Here is a 25,901-nt window from a genome sequence, read left to right as displayed (position 1 = left end):
ATAGAGAAATGCTGCGAAGGACTGGAAAAGATCCTCCAGACCAAATCACTATATGTTTTGACACTCAATGACATCAAAATGAAGGTTGCACCAGATAGGATGATGAAAATTATGTTGAAAAATATAACTCAGGTCTAAGAATCGAATGTGCCCAAAGATTTTTACCCCTACTCATAGGTCCCACAGATACATGTGTGTAAATTCAGCCGATGCAAAGTCCTTGCCATCATGAGGAGAGGAAAAGAGACCATGAGCTGCCTTATCCTGCGAACACTTAATCTCTTTGACAAGAGGGGAGGCATAACAATTAAAAACCATACAAATTTACAATGCAAATACATTTAGCAAACATTATAGAGAAGGATGATGGAAGACTGTAAACATTATTACTTTCCAAAAGAAAAAAGTCATCAAAATGAATATGAGCATATGAAAAGGTTGACATGAGATCAAAATGACCCTTGGTATTCCAAGAGCTTTCAGGCTGAAATTTTCAGGAAGAGAAAGGGACATAAAATGGAATAGATCTTTCAACATTTCTACAATGATTTATTATCATCAATGCTTGTGGAACTCTGATATTTGGGTCCTAATACTTTAGTCCCTGGTGTGTTACATCTAAGCAAGTAGAAGATAACAGGCTTGAGAAGAATAGCTGTACATTACCAATTATACAGTAAAGAAATCAGTGCTGGAGGTGACAGAAAGCAAATATCATGGATGAATCATTTTGTAAGATAACCAAAAAATTTTTTTAAGTCATAGACAACATTATTAGTACCAAAACACAACTGAGAGAACACCTGACCCATATACCTATTTTTTCCATCTGCATCAAATCTTTATGAAATAAAAATATGAAAGAAACCAGCAGGCTTTTACCAGTGATTTTCTACATATTTATAGTTATACAATCAAATTGAATTGAAAGGTAAATACACCAAAAGTCTCTCACGAATGTAAAGTAGCAGTAGGCTTGGGTTTGAAACCAGTCTCTGGTACTTATTAATTATACAACCTCAGGCAAGTTACTAAACCTCAGTCTTCTCATTAGCAAATGGGGATAATACTAGCGCCTAGCCAACAGAGCTGCTGTGACATTAGATAACATATGTAAAGCTCTTTTAAAAAATCTCAAAGTGCTACATAAATGATGGTTATTATTTATTATCTTATTTTATCATCTTTTTAAATGGCATTCATAAAGAAACAGTCCATAGGCAGCTAGCTAGAGTTGAATAAAAGAATTAGGCAGTAAGCCCATCTTGTATCAGCTCAATGGAAGCATACACTGGCACACTGCCAGTGGCATACAGGACAATGGGAATGGTACGTATTTCATCCTGTTCCCATAAGATTTTAATCTCTTCTCCTTGGTCTCTTTATTTTGAAAGTTTTTCATTCCATATAGTATGGAGTTTAGGAGTATTTGGTATGATCACTTTGACTTAAAAATGCTGTTCCTAATGTACCATTGCTCTGTCTGGGTAATTGTGGAAAATGGTGAGGTCTGTGACAATCCTCTGATTCCAGTATAGTTTCTTGGTTGATTTCTCCAGGGTATTTTGAGGTCTGTATTTGGTTTGTGGAATACAAAGAAATATCTGAGGAGGGAAGTCCCTCTTCTCAAGAAAGAAGCTGATGCATATTAAAACATTAGACCTAGAATCATATGACTTATATTGTATCTGGGTTTCACCACTTTGTACAATTATTGCTTGGGCAAATAACTTTATCTCCCTGAGCCTCAGTCTCCCTACCTGTAAAATCGGGGTGAAGGGAGGTTGGAGTCAATTAATTCTAAATTCCCTTCTAATCCTAACATTCTTATATTCCCACTTCCTTTGGAATCTCAGAGATCATCCACTTCAACCTAACCCTGAATAAGATTCTTCTCCACAACATTCCCAAGTGGTCACCCAACCCTGAAGTGAAACCTCTAGTGATAAAAAAAAACAAAACAAAAAAAAAAAACTCACAACATTCTAAGCTGCCCCTAGAAATTGTGGATAGCTTTTGTTGTTGGTTAATTTTTCCTCATGTTGAGCCTAAATCTGCTCAGATTGCTCTTAGTTCTTGCTTCTAGGTCTAATCCTTCTCTTATATGACAGCACTGCAAACACCTGAATATGGTATCATTAGGCCCCCCACTATATCTTTTCTTCTCTAGGCAAAAAAAAAAAATCTCCAATTCCTTGAAATGATCTTCAGATGGTATGGTTCCCTGCCTCCTTATTTGGATGGATTCTAACTGACCTTATGAAGACCTGTGCCCAGAACTGGGCATTCTATATTTTATATTCTAGTTTTAAAAGTCCCTTCTGACTCCAAAATGCTACGTTCTAACATCTCTTTTGGTTCTAACATTCTATGTTCTAAGGACTACCATTTGGGAAATGTTTTGTAAACTTTTAAGAGCTACATTAATGTGAATTATTCTTTTTCAGTCAGATTCTATGTCTCCAGGTGCCTTCTAGCTAGGACACTCTATACCCTATGGTTTTACTTCCAAGAAATAGACCAGTATTGAGGAGAAATTGCTGCTTGGTAATTGGAAGGGCTAGTGAGGAGTAGAAGAATCTTGGAACAAAAAAGAATCCTCCATTTGTGCAGCACTAACAACTTAGTAACCAAACAAAGCAATCAGCATTTCCCTTTGCACAATGACAGGATCTTGTCAGAAAAGGGCAATAAGACTATATTTTCCTGCATTTCCAGATAGCAAACTGTTTTCTTAATGAAGTTGATGAAGGTACTTAAACCCATTTTCCCCTCAGAACCTTACCACCCCAGAGACTGCTCCTAGGGAGAATCAGAAGTAATTTGACCTACCTTTCACCTTTTAATGTCAAGGGAAATTCAGTTGAAGTCACCTAAATTCTCGAGCATATTCTTGAACTCTTGAGTAATCCATACCCTTCACTGAATTGCACAGAATTAAACCCTCCAATTCTGGGAAGGTGGTGACTTTCATTATTTGAAAAATGGAGCATTTTGATAAATAAATCTGCTTTGTATTCTAAGGCAAATTTGTGTTTGAGGACGAATGCTTGACAAACTATGTTCTGAGGAAAAAAACCAGAATGATGAGAAGGCTCAAAATCATGTCATAAAAGGTATAGTTGAAAAAACAGGACTATTTAGCCTAGAGAAAAAAAGACTTATTGCAGCATAATGACTGACTTCGAATATTTGGAGAGTTTTATGTGGAAAAATAGAAAACACAATAGGTCATAATTTTAGGGCTAGAAGAAACCTCCAAGATCATTAGGTCCAGGGGTTCTTCACCTGTGGTCCATGAAATCATTTTAAAAAATATTTTGGTAACTTTCATATAAACTAGAAGTGTGCAAGGAGATGCTGTATGAATTCTTGCTAATGACCATTATATATTGAATTATGACTTAGATATGGGTTGAACTAGAGCAAGGTTCCTTAAACTTTTTCGGTGTCACAGACCTCTTAGGCATATAGAACTTTTGTGAGAATTATGTTTTTAAATATGAAAATAAAATTCTTAGGGTTACAAAGGAAATCAATCATATACTTCTTGAAGAAAACCATTATACTTTTGGATACTTCTAATAATTAAGAAATTGTCCTTATACTGAACAGAAATCTACTTTCTTATATCTCCCACCCACTCACTGAAGTTCTGCCCTCTTGAATCTAGCAGAAGGAGCTCAATACACCTTTCTTAGTGGCATTGGAATGATTTTTTTGGTGGGGAGATTGGAGAGTGGAAGGAAGTACTCAATTATAATCACAGAGACCTGAATTCTAGGACCAACTCTGCTATGAGCTACACAGCTGTCTGGCTTTGAGCATGTTAAAAACCTTCAGTGGATATTCTCATCTATAAAAATGAGAGGATGGAACACAGGGAATCATTGTTGTTGCTTCCCACAAAAATTTTATTCAATTCAATTCTATTCGGTTTTGTTCTGTAAGCTGTTCCCTATACCTGAAATGCCTTCCATTCCCTTCTCTTCCTAGTGAAAACTAACTGCAGAGGGAAATGCAAACCACTCCAGTATCTTTACCAAGAAAACTCCTAATAGAGTCATGAATAGTTGGACACAGCTAAACAACTGAATTCCCAACTGTGTTTTCTGACCAACTGACATGGCACCACCTCTAGGAAGCTCTTCCTAATAACCTTCACATAACAGCCTTCTCTAAGGCATTTACCATATATATAACATCACATTTTATACTGAACTGTAAGTTACACAAGGACAGAGACTGTATCTTTAGACTTTGTGTCTCCTTAGTGCCAGCTTTGTGCTCTGCATACAAACAGTAAGTGCTTCATAAATGTTGTGCTGTATTGCTGTAACTGATCCTCATTGTGGTATGGGTACTAGACCCCTCATCATGCCCTCCTCTGAACATGCTCCAGGTTACCAATGCCCCTTTTAAAACTGTACGTAAATTCTGGATTCTTATACGTGTTCATCTTGTCTCCCTCCTTTAGAATGTAAGTTTTTTGAGGGCAAAGACTATTTCACATCTGTTATTATATCTCCAGTGCTTGGCATAGTGAGTGGCTGGCAAAGAGTAGATGCCAATGAATGCTTATTGATCGACTGACTGCTCAATAAGTCCAGAACTGATTCATGCAAGAGCTTTGAGAGTGGAAGTGTTGCTTAAAGAACTGAAAGGAGAATATTCACACATTGGCCATTGAAATCGGCTAGACTTCAAGCATGTTAAAAGCAAAACTTCCCTCTGTATTCAGAGCCAGTTCCCAACTGGTTCTGAGCCTGAATCTCTTCACTCATGCCTATACAGACAATTATCACAAAGGATACTGAAGCTCCTATCCGTGATTGCTAAGTGCCAAAGGTTAATTCGGAGGTCATCTGCAGACATGTAAGTCTCACAGTCGCTATTGACAGAAATGGAGTTGATGTGATAGGTGTGACCATTGGCAAAGATTCTCCGGGGGCTGACCTCCACCATCAGATCCATGGGCTTCAGCACAGGCACCTGTCCCAGGGAATAAACAAAGAGAAGTGTCAGAGAGGTTGTTGTTGTTGTGTTCGTCCTTCATTTTCGAAGAAGACCATGATATCAGAGAAATGATGAGGATACAGTAGAAGGAACTTTGGACTTGGAGGAAATGGACTGAGTTTGAATCCTGACCCTAGCTCTGATTACCTCTCAGAGCCTGTTTTCAGAAGGATGGAGAGGAGGGGTAGATTATTTCTAAAATTCTTAGATCTTATGATGCTTTACTGAGTACCAATGAGGCATCAAGCACTGTGAGCATGGCTAGCTCTAGACTAAAATGTTAGCTTTCCCTGGTCTCCAAGTTGGAAGCTCTCAGCATTTATTATGCACTTAATCACATTTTGGGATAATTATTTGTATATTTATACTTACCTCCCACTTACCAAAAAAAAAAAAAAAGGTTGGAAACAATGAGAAAAGATACTGTCTACATTTTATTCATTTAATTATTCCTTTTATTTCTCTCTATCCCTCGGACCTCTGTCTTCTTTGTTAAAGAATTATTCCGGTGTCTCATGGTGGCATGGAAGCCTTTATAGGGGAAACTTTAGGAGGTCCTAGCAAGATGGAAAGACTTTGAGGATGGGTGCAGCTGAGCTGAACTGGGATTCCCCAGAAAGTCGGCCACCAAGTGGTGAATTTCTTTGGCTGTAGAACCTTGTAGACACTTCTCAGGAAGATACTGAGATCTCCCCCCCCCTTAAAACTGACTCCTAGAGGGTAGTAATATTATCTTATTATAGTATGAAAAATGTGGATAGATGCTATAGAAGCTAATAACTTTACTGGGGCAGTGTTTGCAACTTTTGACCTAAGATGAACATGGGGAAAACACATTCTTCCATATACTCTGCAAGCAGCAAGATGGTTTTCGGTCACATGTGTGACTGATGAAATGCTTCATGGGCATGGAAAAGGGAGAAAGTATGGTGGCATTGTGGATAAAGCAAAGGAATTCCCATGCAGAGCCTAGACAAGCCAAGGTTTGAAAATTGTGCTTTCTTCTACCCTTTCTGTCCATGGAGAGACTATGAGTCTTCCCTTTGACACCATGAGAACTGAATGACTTCTAGGTTCCCTTACTTCATCACTGGAGGTACTGTTTTTCACCAGCTCAGAAGCCATCTGTTCCATGATGGTCTTCAAGAGCTTCTGTGGTCAAAATATTTATTTCCTGGTAGCCAGCTACTTTGAGATGGTAGTTGTTGTGTTCGTCCTTCATTGCTGAAGAAGACCATGACATCAGAGAAATGAAGACATGACTTGCACTTGACTTGGTTTTGAGTGAGGGAGGACTGTGTAAGGTGACCAGCCTCACTTTCTCCTCCTGAGCCATCTGGATCCAGTGACCAGATATTCATCAGGATGACGAGATGGTCCCGGATGCAATGGGAGATCTTGATCTCTTTAGGCTAAGGCCTATTCAGGTATTCATTTAGAGTGAGGTAATGCCCTTTCAGTGAATAGGCCTCTTTAAGAAGTAGTCAGGGATGGCCCCTTTAATGAGCAAAATAAAAAAAAAATAACTAAATTAAGCTGGGCAGGAAAGACCAACAGTTACTATTGATAATCACTAGTTGGGAGACCATATTAGATGGTGTTTCACCAAGCTTACAAGCACATTTTTTTTTTATCACACTCACTAGGCACAGTGCCTGGCACATATCACATGCAGAATTTACTTACTGATAGCTTGTTTGACCTGTGAGAATCTAAGATTACTTTCAAATTACAATGAGATGTTGAAGGGCAGCAATGCAAGACAAGTAGATTTATCATAAAATAAATTCTATTTTTTCATGGAGAGAATTTTTTGGGGCATAAAAGGTATGTTTATTTACAAATAGCCCTATTTAGAAGTTTCCTTTATTGTACCTTGCCAAACACCTCCCCCATCTGTATACTGGTAAATTGTACCTTACCTTGGACTTCATCTTCACTTGGTACTAATCCAACTCATATACGATGAAATCTGCAATTCCTTTTGTTAGCACTAAGGGATGGGGAATGGACCTGTGATCTCATTTGGACAGGTAAGGAAGCTCTACCAATGCAGGCTGGCACCTTCTCTATAATTGTTAGTCTTAGAGAATTGCTTGGGGCATTGAGAGGTTAAATGACTTATCCTAGATCATATAGTCAGTGTGCATCAGAGAAGAGGCTGGATCTTTAACCACAACTCCAGGCTATCCTTGTAAGGGTAATTCCTAAAATAGTGGGATGGTTAAGCCTAATTTGTCCTTGATTGTTAACTAAAAATGTTACAGGGACTTGAAACACTGGCATGAGTCTATTCCTGCTTTGCTGAAAGGAAGCAGACTCGGATAGAAGATTTGTACTTCAGAAAGGGAAAGGAGGGATGAATGTTTCCCTCCTAGGAAAGGTTGGTTAAGCTTTCAGGTACTTGCTCTCCCAAGAAAGAGATGATGCCAACTCCCTTTCCCTTTCTAATCTTTACACACAATATTTATAAAGCACTTAGCATAGTGCCTGGTACTATGCTAATAAATGGTGCTTAATAAATGCTTGCTCCCTATCTCTTTCATTGAAGTTATATTTCCTTGAAATATCTTAACAAATGAAGGGCCAAACAAGAGTCTAATAAAGGGAAATAAAAGTGTAGCTGTGGTTAGGTAAGAGAAATGTTAGGTGGCAGGGAGCTCTGAAGATTAGGGGTGTCCCTCCAACAGCCCCAACCCTAAGTACAGTTATCACTGTATAGATGCCAAATAATAATACTTCCAATGGCTGAGACACCCCTTCATGCTGCCCTCAGATTTTTCAAGCTGGCTACCTGACCCTCCAAACACCTGTCTTTCCACTTCCCCTACTCTTTCACTCCTATCAAATTCCTTCTCTCCATCCCTATGACCTCTAGCTTCTGTTGTGGTCTATTCACTAGCCTCCTACTGACCCAGCCTGGACCCCAGTGACTCACGCACAACCTTGTGCTTCTACCAAATCTGTCTAGTTCAAATTTAAAACAAGTTATGCAACTGTTCCAATTAAGGGTCATCACATATCCGTATCATTTATCCCCAGAGAGGCCTTGTACAGCTACTTTTTACTTTTCACTACCTTTTAGTTATTTCCAACTGCCTCACTCCCAAATTCACCCTAGGGGATATGTCTTTTTTCAAGTCCCAGTTTTACCCTTCCCTTGATCAATATTACCTTCACCAACTACTTTGCTGACACTATTTTCACTTAAAGATTTAAAAAATCCATGAAAGCAGAGACCAGGTGTAATTCTTTACGCTAAGAGCTTAGGTGACTGTCTGTGGTTCCTCAGTTTGTCAAAGGCTGGATTTGAACCCAGATTTTCTCACTCTGCAACCTGTTCTCTCGCCACTAGGCTGTGCTGCCCTCAAGATCACTTGCATTTGTGTACTAGCTTTCACATAATTTTTGTGGGTAATTTTTTCAGCCAACATATTTTAACATGGATTTCATTTTTCCAAGGACAATACTAAATACAGTTTTATGTTTATGATCACTCATACTTATCCTGTCTTAGCCTAGAAATGTTCATAGTCTTAAGACCTGCCACAAAAACTGGGCTCCTAATTAGATTATGATTTCTCCATGGAGGACATAAGTGGCATCTCAATGACTTGCTAAAGTGCTTCTCCACAAAAGAAGAAATCTGTCAATAAACAGAGATTTAATCTCTGTCTCCCTACAGGGAACAGAACCGCCTCATTAAATCACTCCTCTAGTCTTATATAGCATCAAAGCAGAGCAAGTGGTGTCATTTGAGGCACCTAAGCAAACCTTCTGCCATAAATCTCTCCATTAATACACCTAAAATTCTATCACTATTCCTTCCTTTGGGTAAAGACCAGCCTTTTTGTTGTTCAGTTGGGTCCCAATCTTTGTTACCCCATTTGGAGTTTTCTAGGCAAGATCTTGGAGTGGTTTGCCAGTTCCTTCTCCAGCTCATTTTACAGATGATGAAACTGAGGCGAACAGTGTTAATCAACTTTTCAAGGGTCACCAGTAAGTGTCTGAGGCCAGATTTGAACTCAGGAAGATGAGTCTTCCTGACTCCAGGCTCTGCTCTTTATCCATTGTGCCACCTAGCTGCCACATTTTACAGCTATAAATGGAATAGTCACATATATAGTTGTAAGTAGTATACATACATATATATATATATATATATATATATATATATATATATATATATACATACATAAAATGTTTCTTATGAGGATTATGTATAGCACATAAATATACTTATCAGTAAACATATATTACTCATCCCTTTTCAGCCTGTGCCTGTTGAAGACAGACTATATGTTTTTGAATCCTGAACCAACTAATATATAGGTAGATTTCATTAAATATTGTTGACTGACCTTTTTTTCTTTAATGTTTTCTAAAAATTCATCATTTAAATATAGTTGGTGGTAGAATGCCTAACTGTGAATTCACTAAACATATTTTGATTTGCCATGTAAACTTTATTAGCATTTTTTTGGTCATATATGTAATTGGGCTTATAATCAATGGCTAATCAGTGTGTTAAAAATTTAAATACTGTGTAACTCATGCCTACTTTCTTACCTCTACAAAATCTTTAAGAATAATTTACACATGAAAAGGAAATTTTTTTATGCAAACTGCAGTCTATAACAGTCCTTATCTTTGCAGCCATACAAGTGACTAAAAGATACAGAGAATAAGAAATAAATGAAATTTCACTTGTTTGACTTTTAGTAAAGATAAACAAATTTATCATGTACTCCAGTGTATGTATATGTACAGTATGTGCTGGTAGGCCATCCTGGATGTGTCAGGGTGCTTGCTGATACATATGTCCTACATGACTCCATCATTAAAATGTAAATTTCTTGAGGGCTGGGACTGGTTTTTTGGATTTGTTTTGTTTTTGTTTTTGTTTTTTGCCTTTCTTTGTATCCCCAACCATTAGCACAGTACCTGGCACATACAGTCTTAATAAATGCTTATTGATTGACTGACTGTATCACTCTTCATAAATAGTATCTGGTAGAAACCAAATTTTCTTTGTTGTTTGGGAAAATTCTGAATAATTGGAACATATAGGCAAGCTAGGACTGAATTTCTAGAATTATCAGTGACTTTTGGTCCTCTAAACTTCTCTGGACACATTTATGACTCTGGAGCAGAGACCATGATAGATTAAGTGCCATGCTCTCCAGGGGTACCACTCTCCATAATGTGCAGAGTAGATAAGGTTGCTTGGGTTACCAGCACTTGAAAATAATGAGGTTAGCCTTAACTTTCTATGAAAAGTCAGTATGTTCATCCTTCTTTACCAAAGAAGACCATGCCATCAGAGAAATAATGACACGACTTGCACTTGCCTTTGTTTTGAGTGAGGGAGGGCTGTGCAGGTCACCAGCCTCACTTCTCCTCCACAGCCATCTGAATCCAGTGACCAGATATTCATCAGGATGACTGGAGATGACTCAGGATGAGGCAATTGGGGTCAAGTGACTTGCCAAAGGTCACACAGCTAGTGAGTGTCAAATATCTGAGGTGAGATTTGAACTCAGGTCCTCCTAACTCCTGTACTGGTGCTGTATCCACTGCACCACCTAGCTTCCCCTAGGTGAAAAGTCAGGGTGGAATCTGGAAGGCAAATTTCACTTTGGTTTATGATTCAAATTGTGTCCTTGCTCTAGTTGCACAGTACAATCCCAGATTCATTTTCCAGTAGTTTTTTGCTGATGTTGTGGAGTCCTACATAGGGGCACTCCTTCCCCTGCAAGCATCAAGAACTATGGCACATATGCTATTCATACTTTCTGCCCTGAATATAGCCCAGGCAGACTTTGCTTTGCACAGCAGGTATGCTCCTGAAAAGAATAACATAAATCCATTTTTTTTTTTTGATAAATCAAATTCCCCTTAAATGAACTAAGGGAACATTCTCCAGAATCGCTCTAGAGTGAATATAAAGATAATAGCAGTACTGTTTGTTTGATTTTTTAAACACACACTGGCTTTGGAGTCTGTAGATATGGTACAAATCCTTGTAATCCTGCTATCTGTGCTGCCTTGGGCAAAACCCTCAAATTTCTTGGGTTTCAGTTTCTCCATTTCTCTATAAGAGAACAGAACTAGATGGCCTCTGAGGTCCCCTCTAGCCTTAGGTCCATGAGGCCATTCATAATTTTGCAAAGGAAATACTAAAATGTGTCAGTGATCTTAGCATGAGTATTTCTTCCACCTAAGCAATTATCTTTGAAGAACCTATCTAGAATTTCATCTACATCAAGTCCATTACCCTTGGCTTCTCTACAAGGTCAAGTAAATTCTCCCAAATCCATTTAACTTATCTCTTCGTACCTTTTTCTATCAAGATCTTTTAAGACTCCACCCAAATGCTGCCTCTCCCATAAAATATTCCCTTATCCCTCCATCAGAAATGATCCCTGTCCCCCCTCCTTTACACATAGCATTCTGTTTGTAGCCTTCTTTTCCACTTACCATTTGGAAAAATTTCCCCCTTTTGTTTTGTACTGGATTTGTGATTTTATTTATGTCCGGAATTCTTAGTGAGGAAATTCCCTCCAACAATGCAGACCCAGGCCTGCTCTGCAGCTCAGAGTTTTCTGAGGCACCTTAAGGCTTGAAGTGATGTATTATTTCACAGACAGTCCGTGGCAGAGGTCTTCCTGATGTCTAGGCTAGCTCTTTCTTTACCATGTGTGCCACACTGCCTACTCTACCTTACACTGTGGTTATCTGCATATTTCTCTTCAATGCCAGAATGCAAATTTTTTAAGGAAAAGGACTGTGCTTGCTTTTTCGCTGTAGTATCCCAAGGAGCTACTTTAGCAAAGTGTCTTTTAGCATGGCACTGATTCACAGAATCCTGCCTCCAAAACAGATTTCAACCAATCCACATTCAGTGCAATTCTTATCGTTGTTCTTCCTTGAGTCCCACATAGGGGATTTCTCACTGTGGATTCCAGGACAGCCGCCCTTCTCTGATCATACGCATCCCTGATAATATCTTTTATGTCTCTTTTCACATTTGAGTCACTACTGGCAGTATGTTGCAGTCAGCTTACATCCACTGTCTTTTAAAAAAAATAAAATTTATTGATACCTTTTGTTCTTACATCACTGTCTCTTCCGGATACATACCCCACCTGGAGTTAACAAAGAAAGACTTAAACAGAAACAACCAGTTCCATGATTGTGTCTTACAATGTATATAACTTTCTGTCCCTCTAATCTCTGTACCAAAAGGAGAAGGCTATGTTTCATTATCTGATCACTGGGATAGAAAGTAGTTACTAAGGTTCGGAATTCATCTTCCTTTGATTTCACCATGTGTCTTCATACTGTCCTTTAGGATTCTGATTCTTTAGACAGGATGGTGTTCTGTGATTCAAAGTCATATAAGTGTATTTTAGAGAATAGCGATATCTCAAATCTGGGCTTTTTTGGCAAGGAAAACTTGAAGTCCTTGAAAGCACTATGTAGTTTCCTCAGTTCAACAAAGTCCATCCTCCCTCTTCTCATCAAATTCTGGGCATAGCATATTACTTGTCATACATATGCATATATATGTGTAGGTATGTATATATATGTATATGTATAAACACACACTAATTGGAAAATTAAGTGGGCTGAGTATCATAGATATAATCTGGGCAATTTACGTTCCATACATAGTGGAAACTTAATGAATATTTAATTGTGTTTTGTTGTTATTGCTAATATCCTTTCTTTGCTTGAAGTGAGCATGAGTGTGTATAAACACATGTGAATATATGTATGTGTAAATATGTGTGAATGTGTGTGAACACGTGTGAGTACGTATGACCAAGTACACTGTGAATGTGTGTTAATGTGTGTGTAACCACGTGTGGACTGTGTATAAACACGAGTGGACTGTGTGTAAACAGGTGTGAATGCACTGTGAGCACTGTGAACTCGTGTGTAAACAGGTGTATGCACATGTGAACAAATTAGTGTGAGCGTGTATTGTGTAAGCACTGTGAACGCACATGTGTATGGACACATGGGAACACACAGTGTAAATGTGGGAACATGTATGTGTAAACACATCTGTAAATGCATGTGAACATGCATGTGTACATGGTGTGGGTGTGTGCGTGTTTGTGTGTAAGCATGTGTGAATGTGTTGTAAGCACATGCAAACATGTGTGTGAACATGAGTGAATGCCTATGTAAGCACACGTTTGTGAACGTGAGTACACATGTGAACTGTGTGAATATGTGAGTATAAATACATGAATATGTGCGTATAAGCACATATGAGTATGTATATGTGATACATGTGAATATACATGTATATTCCATACCTGACTCTTATAGAAATTTCTGTTCTATTTAAAAACACACTTGGATACTTTGTTTGCTTGTTTTCAGCTATTCACACATTGACTTAAATGTTCCTCCTGAATTTATAATAGTTGAAAGTAAGACAGAGGCCTCAACTAGAACGTACTGTCTTCGGAGGATGTAATGCTTGTCCTAGCCAAGCACACACTTGCTGCCTGCCTCTGACAGTTTTCCTTAGCTCTGGCTATCTTAGCCCATCCCTAAATCTCATGATCTTTACAATCCCCCCCTTCTTCCCTGTGCATGTTGACTGCTTGCTCTGACCACCTTCCCCCTGGAGGGCTGCTCACTGTGGCCATCACTGAGCTGCTGTCTTCTCACCTGGGTGCCAGAGCTGTTGGCTGACGTCTGGGTCCTACCCTTCTGTTTCAAAGGCCATTTCTTTCTGTCAGCCTTCCCTGCCTCTCTCTGGGCATGTGATAGCTGGTGTCTCCTGACTTTGATTGTTCTGATAGGTCTCTAGATGTAGTACTATTCTCGACTGAAACCCCACCTTCAGCCAAAGGGTAAAGATGCATTTTTTCCAGAGGCTTTTCTTGTTGTTTTCTCCTAAGGAGTCCTCCAGTGCCTTGTGGGGCAGTCCTTATCTAATCATGCCTTCTGTGATTTTTATCTGAGGGCATCATCACCAGTAGAGACACTGCTACCACACAGCACCACAGCACGAACCCTGAGAAAGAATCCCGGACTTAGAGGACCAGTGTTTGCATCCTAGCTCTGTCACATGCTCACTAATGAATCTGAGGGAAATGACTTCTTGCCTCCGGCCCTGTTTTCTCATCTGTAAAATGGGGTATTTTGGAGACTCCTTGAAATGATTATTAAGAATTGTTGAGCAAGTAGGTGTCAAAATGTTCAGTAAATTGTAAAATGATCCAGAAATGGAAAATATTAGTGTCGTTGTATCCATCTTGTTCTTCTAATCTTTTCTGATAAGAGTTCGGATAGAAACAGGCTTAGGTCAATTAATCATCCTGTTATTCTTAATATTCAATGGATAGTGAACTATTGGCTACAAGAAAAGGTTCTTCACAGTTGAAAAGTGTTATTATTACTTATATTTATATCACAGTTTAATATTTGCAAAGCATTTCATAACTATCTTGTATGATTCTCAAAACAGTCTTGGAAGGTGGGGGGATGATGGCACCATTTTAGAGATGAGGAAAGCATGGATTACAGAGATAAGGTGACTGGCCCAACATCACCCAGGTGACTCGTGCCCAAATCAGGATTCTGACTCAGGTCCTGTGACTTCCAGTTCAGCATTCTTTCTGCTGTGCCACAACATAATCACTGTGATATTACCAAGAAAATGTATTACAATTATTCTTAGAAGACAGACTGGTGTCATTGATGCGTACTATCCTCAGAGTCAGAGTCCAAGTTATGCTCCCATCTTTTACCAGCTGTGAGACCTGTGGCAGTTTCCTTCCCCTCTGTTGTGGTCAGTTTTCCTATCTGTAAAATGGGAAGGAGATTATTTTCTGATGTCTATTCTACTTCTGAAATTCCCTACCTGCCCCTACTTATGAAATTCCATGGATCTGGCATTTCTGCAGGACATTTCCAGTTTGGGTCCATTTCTCTTTCCTCTGGGAGCAGTGGGGTGGGAAACATGAGCAGAGTTTGGAAATGATTTGGTTGTAGAAGTGTCAGTGGAAAGAATGCTGAATTTAGAGTCTGAGATCCAATTTTCAAAATTTAGTCCAGGCACATGCCAGCTACATGACCCTAGGTAAGTCACTAAACTTCTCTGGTTCTTGTTTTACTAGGAAAAAAAGGACAGGCTTTGATCTCTAAGTTTCCTTTAAGCTGCAAATCTAAGCTCCATTGATATCTGGGCTGCCATCTAATTTTAGTTAAGAGCTAACTGAAGAACCCTCCATAGGAAGTCAAGAGACTTGGTTCCCTCATTGGCTCTCTGTGCCAGTCCCTTTCCCTCTGAGCCTTGGTTTCCTCTTCTCCAAAGTGAGGGGACAGGTCTAGAAAGATCCTAGGGTCACAGAGTTAAGTCATTGAATCCAAGGAGGATACTGACCCTTTGAGAAGTTAAATGACTTATCCAGGGTCACTATGTGTCCAAGGCAGGACTTTAAGCCAGGTATCTTTGATACCAAGCCCATTTCCCTTTGGCATCCCATTGGATCCTCACCTAAGAAGTAAGTACTACAGGTGGTATTAGCCCCATCTCATGGAGGAAACAGAGGTTCCAAGAGGTTAAGTCACTTGCCCATGGTCTCTCTTAGTGTCCTTCTAGCTCTGATATTCTGTGAAATTTTACCACTGTCATCCTCACGTTGATCTAAATGGCTCTATTTTTCTGGATCACATTAACCATGGGACTTTGAATTTAGCTTGTCTTGAGAGGGAATTTATATTTGCTCTCTCTCATTTTTTCTTCCCTTTGTCAGCCACTCAATGAATGGATGTAGATAGAGGCCTGGGAAATGGCCTCACTTAAACCTAATACATAGAAAAGAGCCTTCTCTTAATGGAACTGAGCCTGGCATTGCCGAGGAGGTTATTATTGGCATAAAGGATAATCATCTGATCTCAGACCAGGCAAAAACTATCCTTGGAACTAATGGAAAGCAGAGTGAGCATGCACTTACTTTTGCTCTGCCATCCCCCACAAATGTGAATGGGCAGAGAGATCATCCATGTTATGTGTGCATATAATTTACAAATAGCTTCGTGGTTAGAGAGCTGAGCTCAGGCTCAGGATGTCCTGGGCTCAAGTTCTGCCTCTGGTACATACTGCCTGCATGATTCTGGTCAGTTCACTTACCCTCTCAGGGCTCTTAAGACTTTAAGTTACAGAGAAGGTCCTGACCTGCTTCTACGAAAGGAGTTCCTCATCTGCAGTTCCTTACATTGGTCAAATCACAGATCCAACTAAAAATGAAAAGATTACCAGGGAATTTGCCATTAGGGATGGGCATGGTCACCTTGAGTGTGGCTCAGAGCAAGATGGCTAGGAAACATTTCTATTAATTAGTTGTGCTTTGGAGGACAATCTAGACTCATCATCATCTGATTTGCAAAGCCTTTCTCATTTGATGCTTATAACAACCCTGTTGCTATATTTACAGATAAAGAATTTTATCCTCAATTTACAGATAAAGAAACTGACGCAGAGGTTAAGTGACTTGCCTAAGGTCATACAGCGTGCATCAGAAGCAGGATTTGAATTTGAGCCTTCCTGACTTCCAACTCTAGTTAACCCTCTTACCCACTGTGTCACCTAGAGCCCTGAACTTGAATTTTGTAGACCAAGTTTGCCTTTCAGCTCTGCTGTGTGACCCTGGGTATTATCACCTATCTGTGGGCAGTTTCTGCATCTTTAAAATGAGAACTATAGTACTTAAACTACTCACAGAGTTATGAGGTAGAATTCCATAAACTACAGTCTGTTAGAGAAATGCAAGTTACAACTATATATGTGTGTATTTTTTTTTAAAAAAAATAAGATTCATCATTAATACTCTAAATACTTTAGCATCTATGGAAACTCCATGTGGCAACATTAGTAGCTAAGTGTAGCCTGTACGTGCATTTGTAAGAAGCTATGTCGATTTGTTCTGAGGGAAAAGAACTTTATGTTGTCTTGAAGGAGCTGCCTCCTTTGGGTGCTTGCCAGAGTCTGATTTCTTCTCAGCCACTTCTATCATGCTGTGGTATGTATATGGGGGTGGGAGTAGGGGTGGGGAGATATCGTCTTGTTCTCATGTTCTTTCTTATTCTTTTTTCTTCTTTTTAAATTATTTAGTTTTTATTTTTCTCCATTTACATGTAAAAATAATTTTTAACACATTTTTAAAGCTTTGGGTTCCAATTTCTCCCCCCACCCCCACCCCAGTCCCCTCTCCCCTCATTGAGAACTCATCTTTCTTGTCCTTAAGGTACGTTTGGAATTCAGTCGAACTGAGCAGTCTGGGTGCCTCTGCCCAGGTCTAAGATGCTTGTCTTTTTTAGTCAAAAATAAAGACAGCTTTCTCCTCAGATTGCAAGGTGACTGCCTGCCTCCCTCCAGTGGTCATTTCTTCTTCTTTCTCTTTATTTCATTCTCACTTTTCATTGTACTTAGTGTGAGGAGTACACGTGGTTGCAACATTGGGAGATGTTAGAGAAGATGAGCACCTCAAGAATGGGAGTGTAGAAAGAGTCAGGAAGAGGGCCCAATCTGACCCTAAAAAGCTATTCTCCCTCTAGGGATGGAGAAAGGGAACAAAGAAAAGTGGCTGGAGAGAAAACTGTGGCAGAGTGAAAAGAATATGGGATTGAGAGTCAGAAGACCTGGATTCAAATCCTGACTCTGGTGCCTCCTGCCTGTGGGATTTTGGCCAATTTGCTTTCTTTCCTTTGAACTTCAGTTTCCTTATATAAAATGAAAATAATCAATCAGTTAATTGACAAGTATTCTTTGTGTGTAATGATACTGTGTTTGGTACCAAGAAAACAAGAATGAAAACTACAAAAATCCCTGCGCTCAAAGCACTTACAGTCTCACAAGGAAGACAAGTATCTGGACCTGTACAGATATTTTCAACATAAATGTGGAAATCCCTCCACAGTCTCACAGGCTGATTATGAAGATCAAATACGAGCTATGAAACACGAAACTATAAAGTACAAGAGTACTTTATCAGCATCACCCATGGGGAGTCATATCAAATGAGTTAATAAATAATATCAAATAAGATATACGTAAAGCACTTTGCAAACCTGAAGTTGCTATGTAAACGTTAACTATTAATATTAACGCTTATAATAACAGGATAAAGGCCACAATAATAAGAGATAGGGCAGGGTCACATTATAGAAAGGATAAAGAGATTTCAGTCCGTCAGATCGTCAAACTACAGGTAACCAGTTACCAGTTGCCTATCTGGCTGCAATTTACCAGTACTGTGAAACTTGGCCCTAGAAAGGCTTAGAATCCTGGAATCCTGTTCGTGAACATGAATTCATTAGTAAACAAGACAGCATTACCTGTAACAGTATAAAATTCCACAGAATTCACTGCTAAATGGTGTGCAGCAAACCATTAGAGAATAGCACAGAAGGGACCAAGGGGCTGTGTGTTGCACAACTTTTGCTGGAAAGGATTGGGAGTCCAGCCAGGGACAGGCTCCCTCCTTTTCTCCCATATCCGTGTTGGTCTATCCCTGGCTTTTCCTGGTGCCTAACATGCTGTATTTTGAAAATGAATGCTCAATTTGCCTGTTTGGACTTCTCATAGATAACAGTGACTTTAAACAATTATCTTTGCTTTTTCTGTGGACCTGGGATTTCTTCAATGGTGAGAACTCCCAGTGTAAAAACCCCCTTTCTCTTATGAAGCTTGTCTGTGCCTAATAGTCTTACAGGCCTGCCCAAGGAACAGAGAAATTCAATGATTTGCCCATAGCTGTCATGTGTCAGAGGTAGGATTTGAACTGACAGCTCTTGACTCAAAGGCTAGCCGGGTTTCCAATTTCCCATGCCATATACACACATATATGTGTATATGTAGGCATATGTACACACATACACAGTACATATATGAATATATACACACACATGCATACGTGTGTGTGATATCTTACCTTTGCAGAAATGACTTATCCTCTGCGTCTCCATCACAACTACTTATCATCTGCATTAACAATTTTGCCCCAGGCCTTTGTCCTGGTCTGTCTTCCCAAGCTCCAGCAATACATTTGTAAGCAAATTGCAAGCTAGTCTGTAGCTAGCACCTTTAATTCACCCTAGTTCCGTTAGGTTCATCAAATATTTACTGAGCTTCTACTGTAGACAAAGACCTAAGCTTAGTGCTAGAGAGAGGGGATTGAGTCAAAGTTTCAGGGTTCCTGACCTCAATGAGCTCCTAGTTTAGTTAGGGAGAAAATACCACGTATATATAACTACAAACTAAGGGTAGTATTTGTTGAGCACATGGGGAAGTTACAGACACAGTGCTTTGGTTAATTATGGTGATGATATTGGTACTTCAAGGTCCAAACTTTCCTCATGGTGGGACCCCATTCTACTTAAGAATACTTCAGTCCTCTTGAAATGCATTAATAGATCATAAGAGCACATCTTTGGAGTCAGGAGGGTCCTCAGAATTCATCTGGTCCAGGGGCAGGGAGCCTGTGGCCTCGAGGACACATGTGGCCCTCTGGATCCTCAAGTGCAGCCCTTTGACCGAATCCAAACTTGACAGAACAATAATAATAAATCCTTAATAAAAACATTGGTTCTATGAACTTAGGATTCAGTTAAAGGGTCAGACTTGAGGACTGAAAGGGCTACATGTGATCTCAAGGCTGCAGGTTCCCCACTCCTCATCTAGTCCAATGTTCTCATTTAACAGATGAGGTAGTTGAAGCCTAGTAAGGTTAGATGACTTGCTGAAGGTCTCTCAGGTAGGGAGTGATAGAGAACATTTGAATCCAGATTCTATCTCCAGATCCAGCTTTCTTTCCACTGTAGAATGTTGACACCCTGATAATCTTCATGAGTTATTGTGACCTCCCGAAAATTATCCTCTGATAGCCAGTCTTGAAAGGATGAGATTCTTTGATGATTGAATATTAATATATGCAGGATTTCAAACCCACAGACTCTCCACATCTTCAGAGAAAGGAAGAGGTGCTTAATATTCCTTCCATTGTATAAGGGGGATAGTGAGAACTTTGGATTGGAGAGGAGGGAGGAGACTCCATGGAAGAGATGGCAGGGGACAAAGTTCTGTCAACAGACAGATACTATGAGGTCCCCATGGCTCCAATCTTTTCTTCTCCTGGATACCCCAGTACTGGGTTCATTCCTCCTGGCTTGGATCCTCCTCCTGAGGATCTTGCCCATCCAGCTTGATTTTTTTTCTTTTTCTTATTAAAGGGGCCATCCCTTGACTGCTTCTTAAAGAGGTCTATTTACTGAATGGGCAATACCTCACTCTAAGTGAGTACCTGAAAAGGCCTTAACCTAAAAGGGCAAGAATATCCCATTGAATCCTGGGCCATCTCCAGGCATCCTGATGAATATCTGGTCACTGGATCCAGATGGCTCTGGAGGAAAAAGTAAGGCTGGTGACTTTGCACAGACCTCCCTCACTCAAATCAAAGTCAAATGCAAGTCATGTCATCATTGCCCTGATATCATGGTCCTTTTCAAAAACGAAAAACAAATACAACATAATGACCAGCCCTTTTCATGTAAGAGGACACATGTATTCCTTATCACCTTAGTAAGAAACAGTTATTAGAACAATTAACCTGGCAGACTCTCAAGGTTATGGAGACAACGTTTTGTGGTCCAGAGGGCAGTGTACTGGAATCTAGTCTAGGTTTCACTAACTGTGTGACTTTATTCATCATTTCCTTTCTCTGGTCCTTGGTTTCCTCATCTTAATAATATAAGAAGACCAGATGGTTTTTCCAAGTTTCCATGTTGTATGCCTGATAAGCTCTGAATGGAATATAGAGAAGGCAAATTTTAATGGATATAATGATGGGCAGGGATGGTCCCGAATAGCATGGGGAGAGCTAGGTAAGGGATTTCAAGCAACCTAAAATGACTCAGTATCTTGCAGATGTGAGGGAATTAAGAGGTCCTGAAGACAGACTTTCCTCCTTTGCAACTCAGCCTAAAATAAAGTTGATTTAGTATAGAGAAAAAGGGGCTCAGCTTGGTTTGTAGCCTGGCTCTGATACTTAAGAGTGATATGACCACAGACAAGCTAGGTTTTTGTTCTTTGTTTTTTTGTTTTTAAATGGAGACTTCTCTGTTCCTTTAACTGCCTGTTACTGATTTAATTTGTAATTTCTTTCTTAATATTTTTTTAAATCTTGAATTCCAACTTTTCCCCCTCCCTCTTTCCCGTTCTCTCTTCTTGAGAAGGCAAGAAATTCGATGCAGATTACACATGTACAGTCATGTAAAACATATTTCCACATCAGACATGTTGGCAAATTAGTTAATTTCTCTAAACCTTGGTTTTTTGGTCTATAAATCAGAAAAAAAAATTGCTCTACCAACCTCACAGGGTTATCATGAGGAAAATTCTTTAGAAACCTTAAAATGCCATGAAATGGGAAAGATCATTGCTGTCATTATACGAGTTGTGATACAAGATGGAGTCTTGCATCTAACCCAGATCTATTAAGATTAAAAAGTGGGGCCACATATGTAAGTGGGGATGGACTGTAAGTACAAGAAAACTGGGTTTTAATTAAACAACAACAAAGAGAATAGAAGACTTCCAGTGATCAAGCTCCTCTACTGGATCCAGCCGCATACTCATTTGATAAATGCTAAGTCTTGGTTTTGGCTTTAACTCATTGTGACCCTGGATAAGTTACTTACCTGCTCTTAGCCTCAGTTGCTAGGTCTGGGTAATGAGGAGTTAATTGTAGCAGGCAATCATTGCAGTCCTTCAAAGCTCTTCAATTCATAGTCTACATTCCAAGGTCTAACTTTTCAACTCTAACTTTCTCAAAGAGAAGGATGTGAACATTCCTCCTCTCTCCTGCAGTACTTAGGGCCCCATACCTTACCTGTAGTGATGTCACTGTAGACAGGTCTTTGAGTTTTCCTTCTTCATCTTTTAAGTTATATCCCTCAGGCCTCTTATCACGTTCAGTAACCTTCCATAATTTGATAGTTTTATCTGAAAAAAGTCATTAACATCAGCACATAACTATCCATCTTTCACTTCTATTAGATAATCTTTTAACATTTTAGGATCATGTATTTAGAGCTAGAAGGGACCACAGAGATCATCGAATCTAATGCACTCAATTTCCAGATGAAGAAATAAGGTTATACGAGGTCAATGACATGCCCAGGGTTGTACAAGTAGCACATTAAGGATTCAAAGCTAGGTCCTCTGATGTGAATTCTGGCACCCTTTCCCCAGTACAAAGATAGGTGTCACTATTTCTCAGTTGGTTTCATGGATGCCTCCATGCCTTTCATCTATTAAACAGTATCTTACTTTTCAATACATTAAGGACTTGTGATCTTATTTGCCCAAGGGGTCCCTTCATCAATGAAGATAATAACCTTTCTATACATTGGTAGATGATTTCATAAATTTCTAGGGCCCAAGTCATTCATCTCCTGATGGCTAAGCTCTGGTGATGAGCTTTTCCACCTTCAAGCTAGGCTGTTTCTGAGTCATACTCAAAGTTTTTCTAGTTTAGAGAGTCTACAGAACCTCCTTCTGTGAATCCAGAGCCCTACCTCCCATGCCCCAATGAGGCAATGAAGGACAAATTTCATGGAAGTTATCAAAACCAACTGGCCTTATTCACTTTACATAGGGTCTTTCTCTGTCCTTTCTTTCCAAAAGATAATTCAATATTTTCAAATTTTGTATGTTATGATTCACATCTACAGAAACTATCCTTAGTGATGCCCACAAGAGCTTTGTGTAGGTGGGGTAATAGGGTCTCAATCATGGTACTCTCCTTCTACAGTGTAGAGAAATATTGCACTGGCAGAATATGATGACCAGCCAAGAGTTGATAAGGATAATATTTCCCCTAATAACACTCTGGCCTTCCAATACGAAAGTTCCGAAAGTCAAGGATTATTGCATTTTTTAATCTTTATATTTTAGCCCCCCAAACAGTCCCTGGCTAACTCCACAGCTTTGTATCTACTGTATCAACATTATCTCTGACAAATGCAGAAGCATCAACATAGGAAATCATTTATTTACTAATTACTGGTGAATATTAGGGGGTACATAGACTGCATAACAATCAAAGAACTAGTTTCAAATTAACATTGCAGGCTATGAAGAAGTAAGGGAAGAGGCTGACAATATGCATGCCAGTTCCCTGGCCTTACCATTTGTGGACAAGAGAGAATGGGCTGCATTCTGCTGGGGGAGCCATTTAATCTTGTTTATTTTCTCTTCTATCTCCAAGCTCTTCAGATAGTCAAATTCCGGCTCATGGCTCTGGAAAGTGCTGTAAACATTGTACTCACCCTGGCTGTGAGGCTCATTTTTACTCTGAAAAGAAGAAAACACAAGAAAAATAAAGTGTCTCAGGACAATTAGCCATTTAGGGGCATAGGTCCATGAAAAGTTATCGTCATGCAGGTTAGCTGATATTGTCAAACATGGAATTAGATGCAATTTTCCATATGGTTCAATTATAAAAATCAGAATTTCAAAAGATTTTTAAAATAGAGCATCATAGCTTTAGCTTCAGAAGTGGAAGAGACTTCAGAGATGGTCTACTTTAACCTCATCATCTTACAAATGAGGAATAAGGCAGAGAGATCTCAAATGACTTGCCTGTTAGGATGTAACTTCCTTAGGAGGGTTTTCTTTTTTTTTCTTTACTTGGTGTTATTCTGAACTCCTCCCTCTCATATCACTCACATACAAGACCTTTTGCTACATCTTGCCATTCTCATATGTGTTACCTTCTCTCCACTCATGCAGCCACAAGCCTAATTCAAGGCTTTAGCACCTTTCACTCAGATCATGGCGACAGATGTCTAAATACTCTCCCTGACTCAAATCTCTCCACTCCCCAATCCACCCTCTGCTCACCTGTAAAAATGATTTTTCCAAAGCATAGTTCTGACCATGTCACTCCTGTGATTAAAGAGCTCTTATTCCTTAGGATCAAACCTAAAACCCTCCGTTTGTAATTTAAGGCTGTTCACAACCTGACTGCTCCCTAGGTATCCCATCTCCTAGCAATTTATTTATTCCCTTTCACCCATTCCATGATCCATCTACAACAGCCTATTTTCCTTTCCTTGAACACCCCATTTCCCATCCCTTTGCATTGTTATCCCCCATGCCTGGAATGCTCTGCCCCCTCATCTATGCCTTCCTGACCTCCTTCAAGGCTTAGCTTGGATCCCTTGGACATCCCCAGCTACTAATGCCATCCCCTCCAAAATCACCCTCCTAGATTGGTCTACTCTGTATATATCTTACATATAACTAGTTCCTCACATAGTCTCCCCATGTGAATGTGATGTCTGCGAGGGAAAGGAATAGATATTCTTCTCTCTATATCCCCAGTACTTAGTCCAGCATCTGGCATATAGTAATGCTTATTTACTGACTGAATGCATCCCCAAAGCTTGGCACACTGCATGACACTTACTTAGTAAATACCTGTTGACTGACTGATTACTCAAGGTCACATTGATCCTAAGCTCATGGTACTAAGTGAGAGAGCCAAAATTTGAAGAACTTCAAAACAAAGCAAAATTTTATTGAACAAATTTCCATGGCAGATTTTAAACTGGCATAGAACCTCAAAGGATCTAATGGCTAGGATAGGAAGTTCTTTCATGAAAGTTTGAAGGCATATGTGGAAACTGTCCTATCTGTAAATTAGTCCATGGGAGTTACCCCAAGTGTATTGATCGACTAAATTCTTGGATGAAAAAACAATTTATTTTTTTCATGAGTTCAAAAACAGCGATTTCAAAAAATCACTAAATCAATTGAGTAGCCTCAGGAGTGTGTATGTAGATGAGATGGAGTGAGTTTGAAGTGGGTTTTCCTTCCTGTGGCAGAGTGGAATGAGCACTGGGGTAAAAGGTAGGGGAAGAGAGTCGATTTCCAGTTCTCACTCCAGAGATGTGTGTGACTTTTGGTTACTCTCTTAACCTTTATGAGTTTTCTCTGAAAAATAAGGGGGTTAGACTTGGTGATGTTTAAGATCAATTCTAGATTCCATTTTCTAGATTTGCAAAGATACAGGGAAAAGGTCCTACCAATTATTTTGCCTCATCTATTTCTCACTGTACATGAAACTTCATCATAACAGTGAAAGTACATATGGAGAGTGAGGTCCTTTTAGACTTGAGGATCCAAATTCCCAGGATGAGGGCTAAGGGGGTCCTGTCTCATTTTGTTTTCTCCCTGAATGCAGCATGCATAATTGACTCTATGGTAAATACTGTTACAGAGATGTTCCAGTGTCATATCAAATATCATCTGTGTCCTAGCCTGTCTTACTTGGCTGACAAGCAGTCACAATGACTGGAAAAGAGCAAAATTATCATTATCCTCACTGACAAATAACTCTCCTTTAAAAAATGCAATCCATGTATGTTCTCAGGTAGATGCAGAAGCCATCCTGTCTGTAAACTGACATAGAAGAGCTGCCCCAGAAGAGCTAAAATTAGAATGCAAACAGGATGGATCCAATGCATATTAAAGGTAGAAGGAATCTTAGAATATAGAAGATCAGAACTGGAAGGGATTTAAGGTCATTTCATCCAACATCTCTCTTATATAGCAGATGAAGCCAAAGCCCAAGGGAAGGGAAATGACATGCCTACAGGCATCCAAGCAGTTATCAGATCAGTGAGGTTTATTTAATCAAATGCATTCATTTAAATGAGCTTGAGTTAAAAAGACACTAATATTTTAAAAAATGATTGTTTCTAAACTTTTATTTTCAGTCATACCTGACTCTTTTCACAGATGAGAAAAGTGAGGCAAAGAGGGTTAAGTGACTTGCCCAGGGCCACACAGC

At 39.4% G+C, this 25,901-nt stretch overlaps 1 protein-coding gene across 6 annotated transcripts in view; it reads right to left on the bottom strand.

Moving 5' to 3' along the window:
• PPP2R2C (protein phosphatase 2 regulatory subunit Bgamma) overlaps positions 1-25,901 on the bottom strand; it is a 399,818-nt gene that overhangs the window by 71,665 nt on the left and 302,252 nt on the right. For all 6 annotated transcript variants that reach the window (XM_072620180.1, XM_072620183.1, XM_072620181.1 and 3 more), the window contains 3 exons: positions 23,233-23,398; positions 21,933-22,045; positions 4,815-4,992 (listed from right to left, as the gene is read on the bottom strand). In XM_072620180.1, the coding sequence (XP_072476281.1) occupies positions 4,815-4,992; positions 21,933-22,045; positions 23,233-23,398 (457 nt within the window). The remainder of the gene's footprint in view (positions 1-4,814; positions 4,993-21,932; positions 22,046-23,232; positions 23,399-25,901) is intronic.

Source organism: Notamacropus eugenii, chromosome 6 (assembly GCF_028372415.1).
Source record: "Notamacropus eugenii isolate mMacEug1 chromosome 6, mMacEug1.pri_v2, whole genome shotgun sequence".
NCBI classification, from domain to species: Eukaryota; Metazoa; Chordata; class Mammalia; order Diprotodontia; family Macropodidae; genus Notamacropus; species Notamacropus eugenii.
This window is presented reverse-complemented; position numbering and strand designations above follow the sequence as displayed.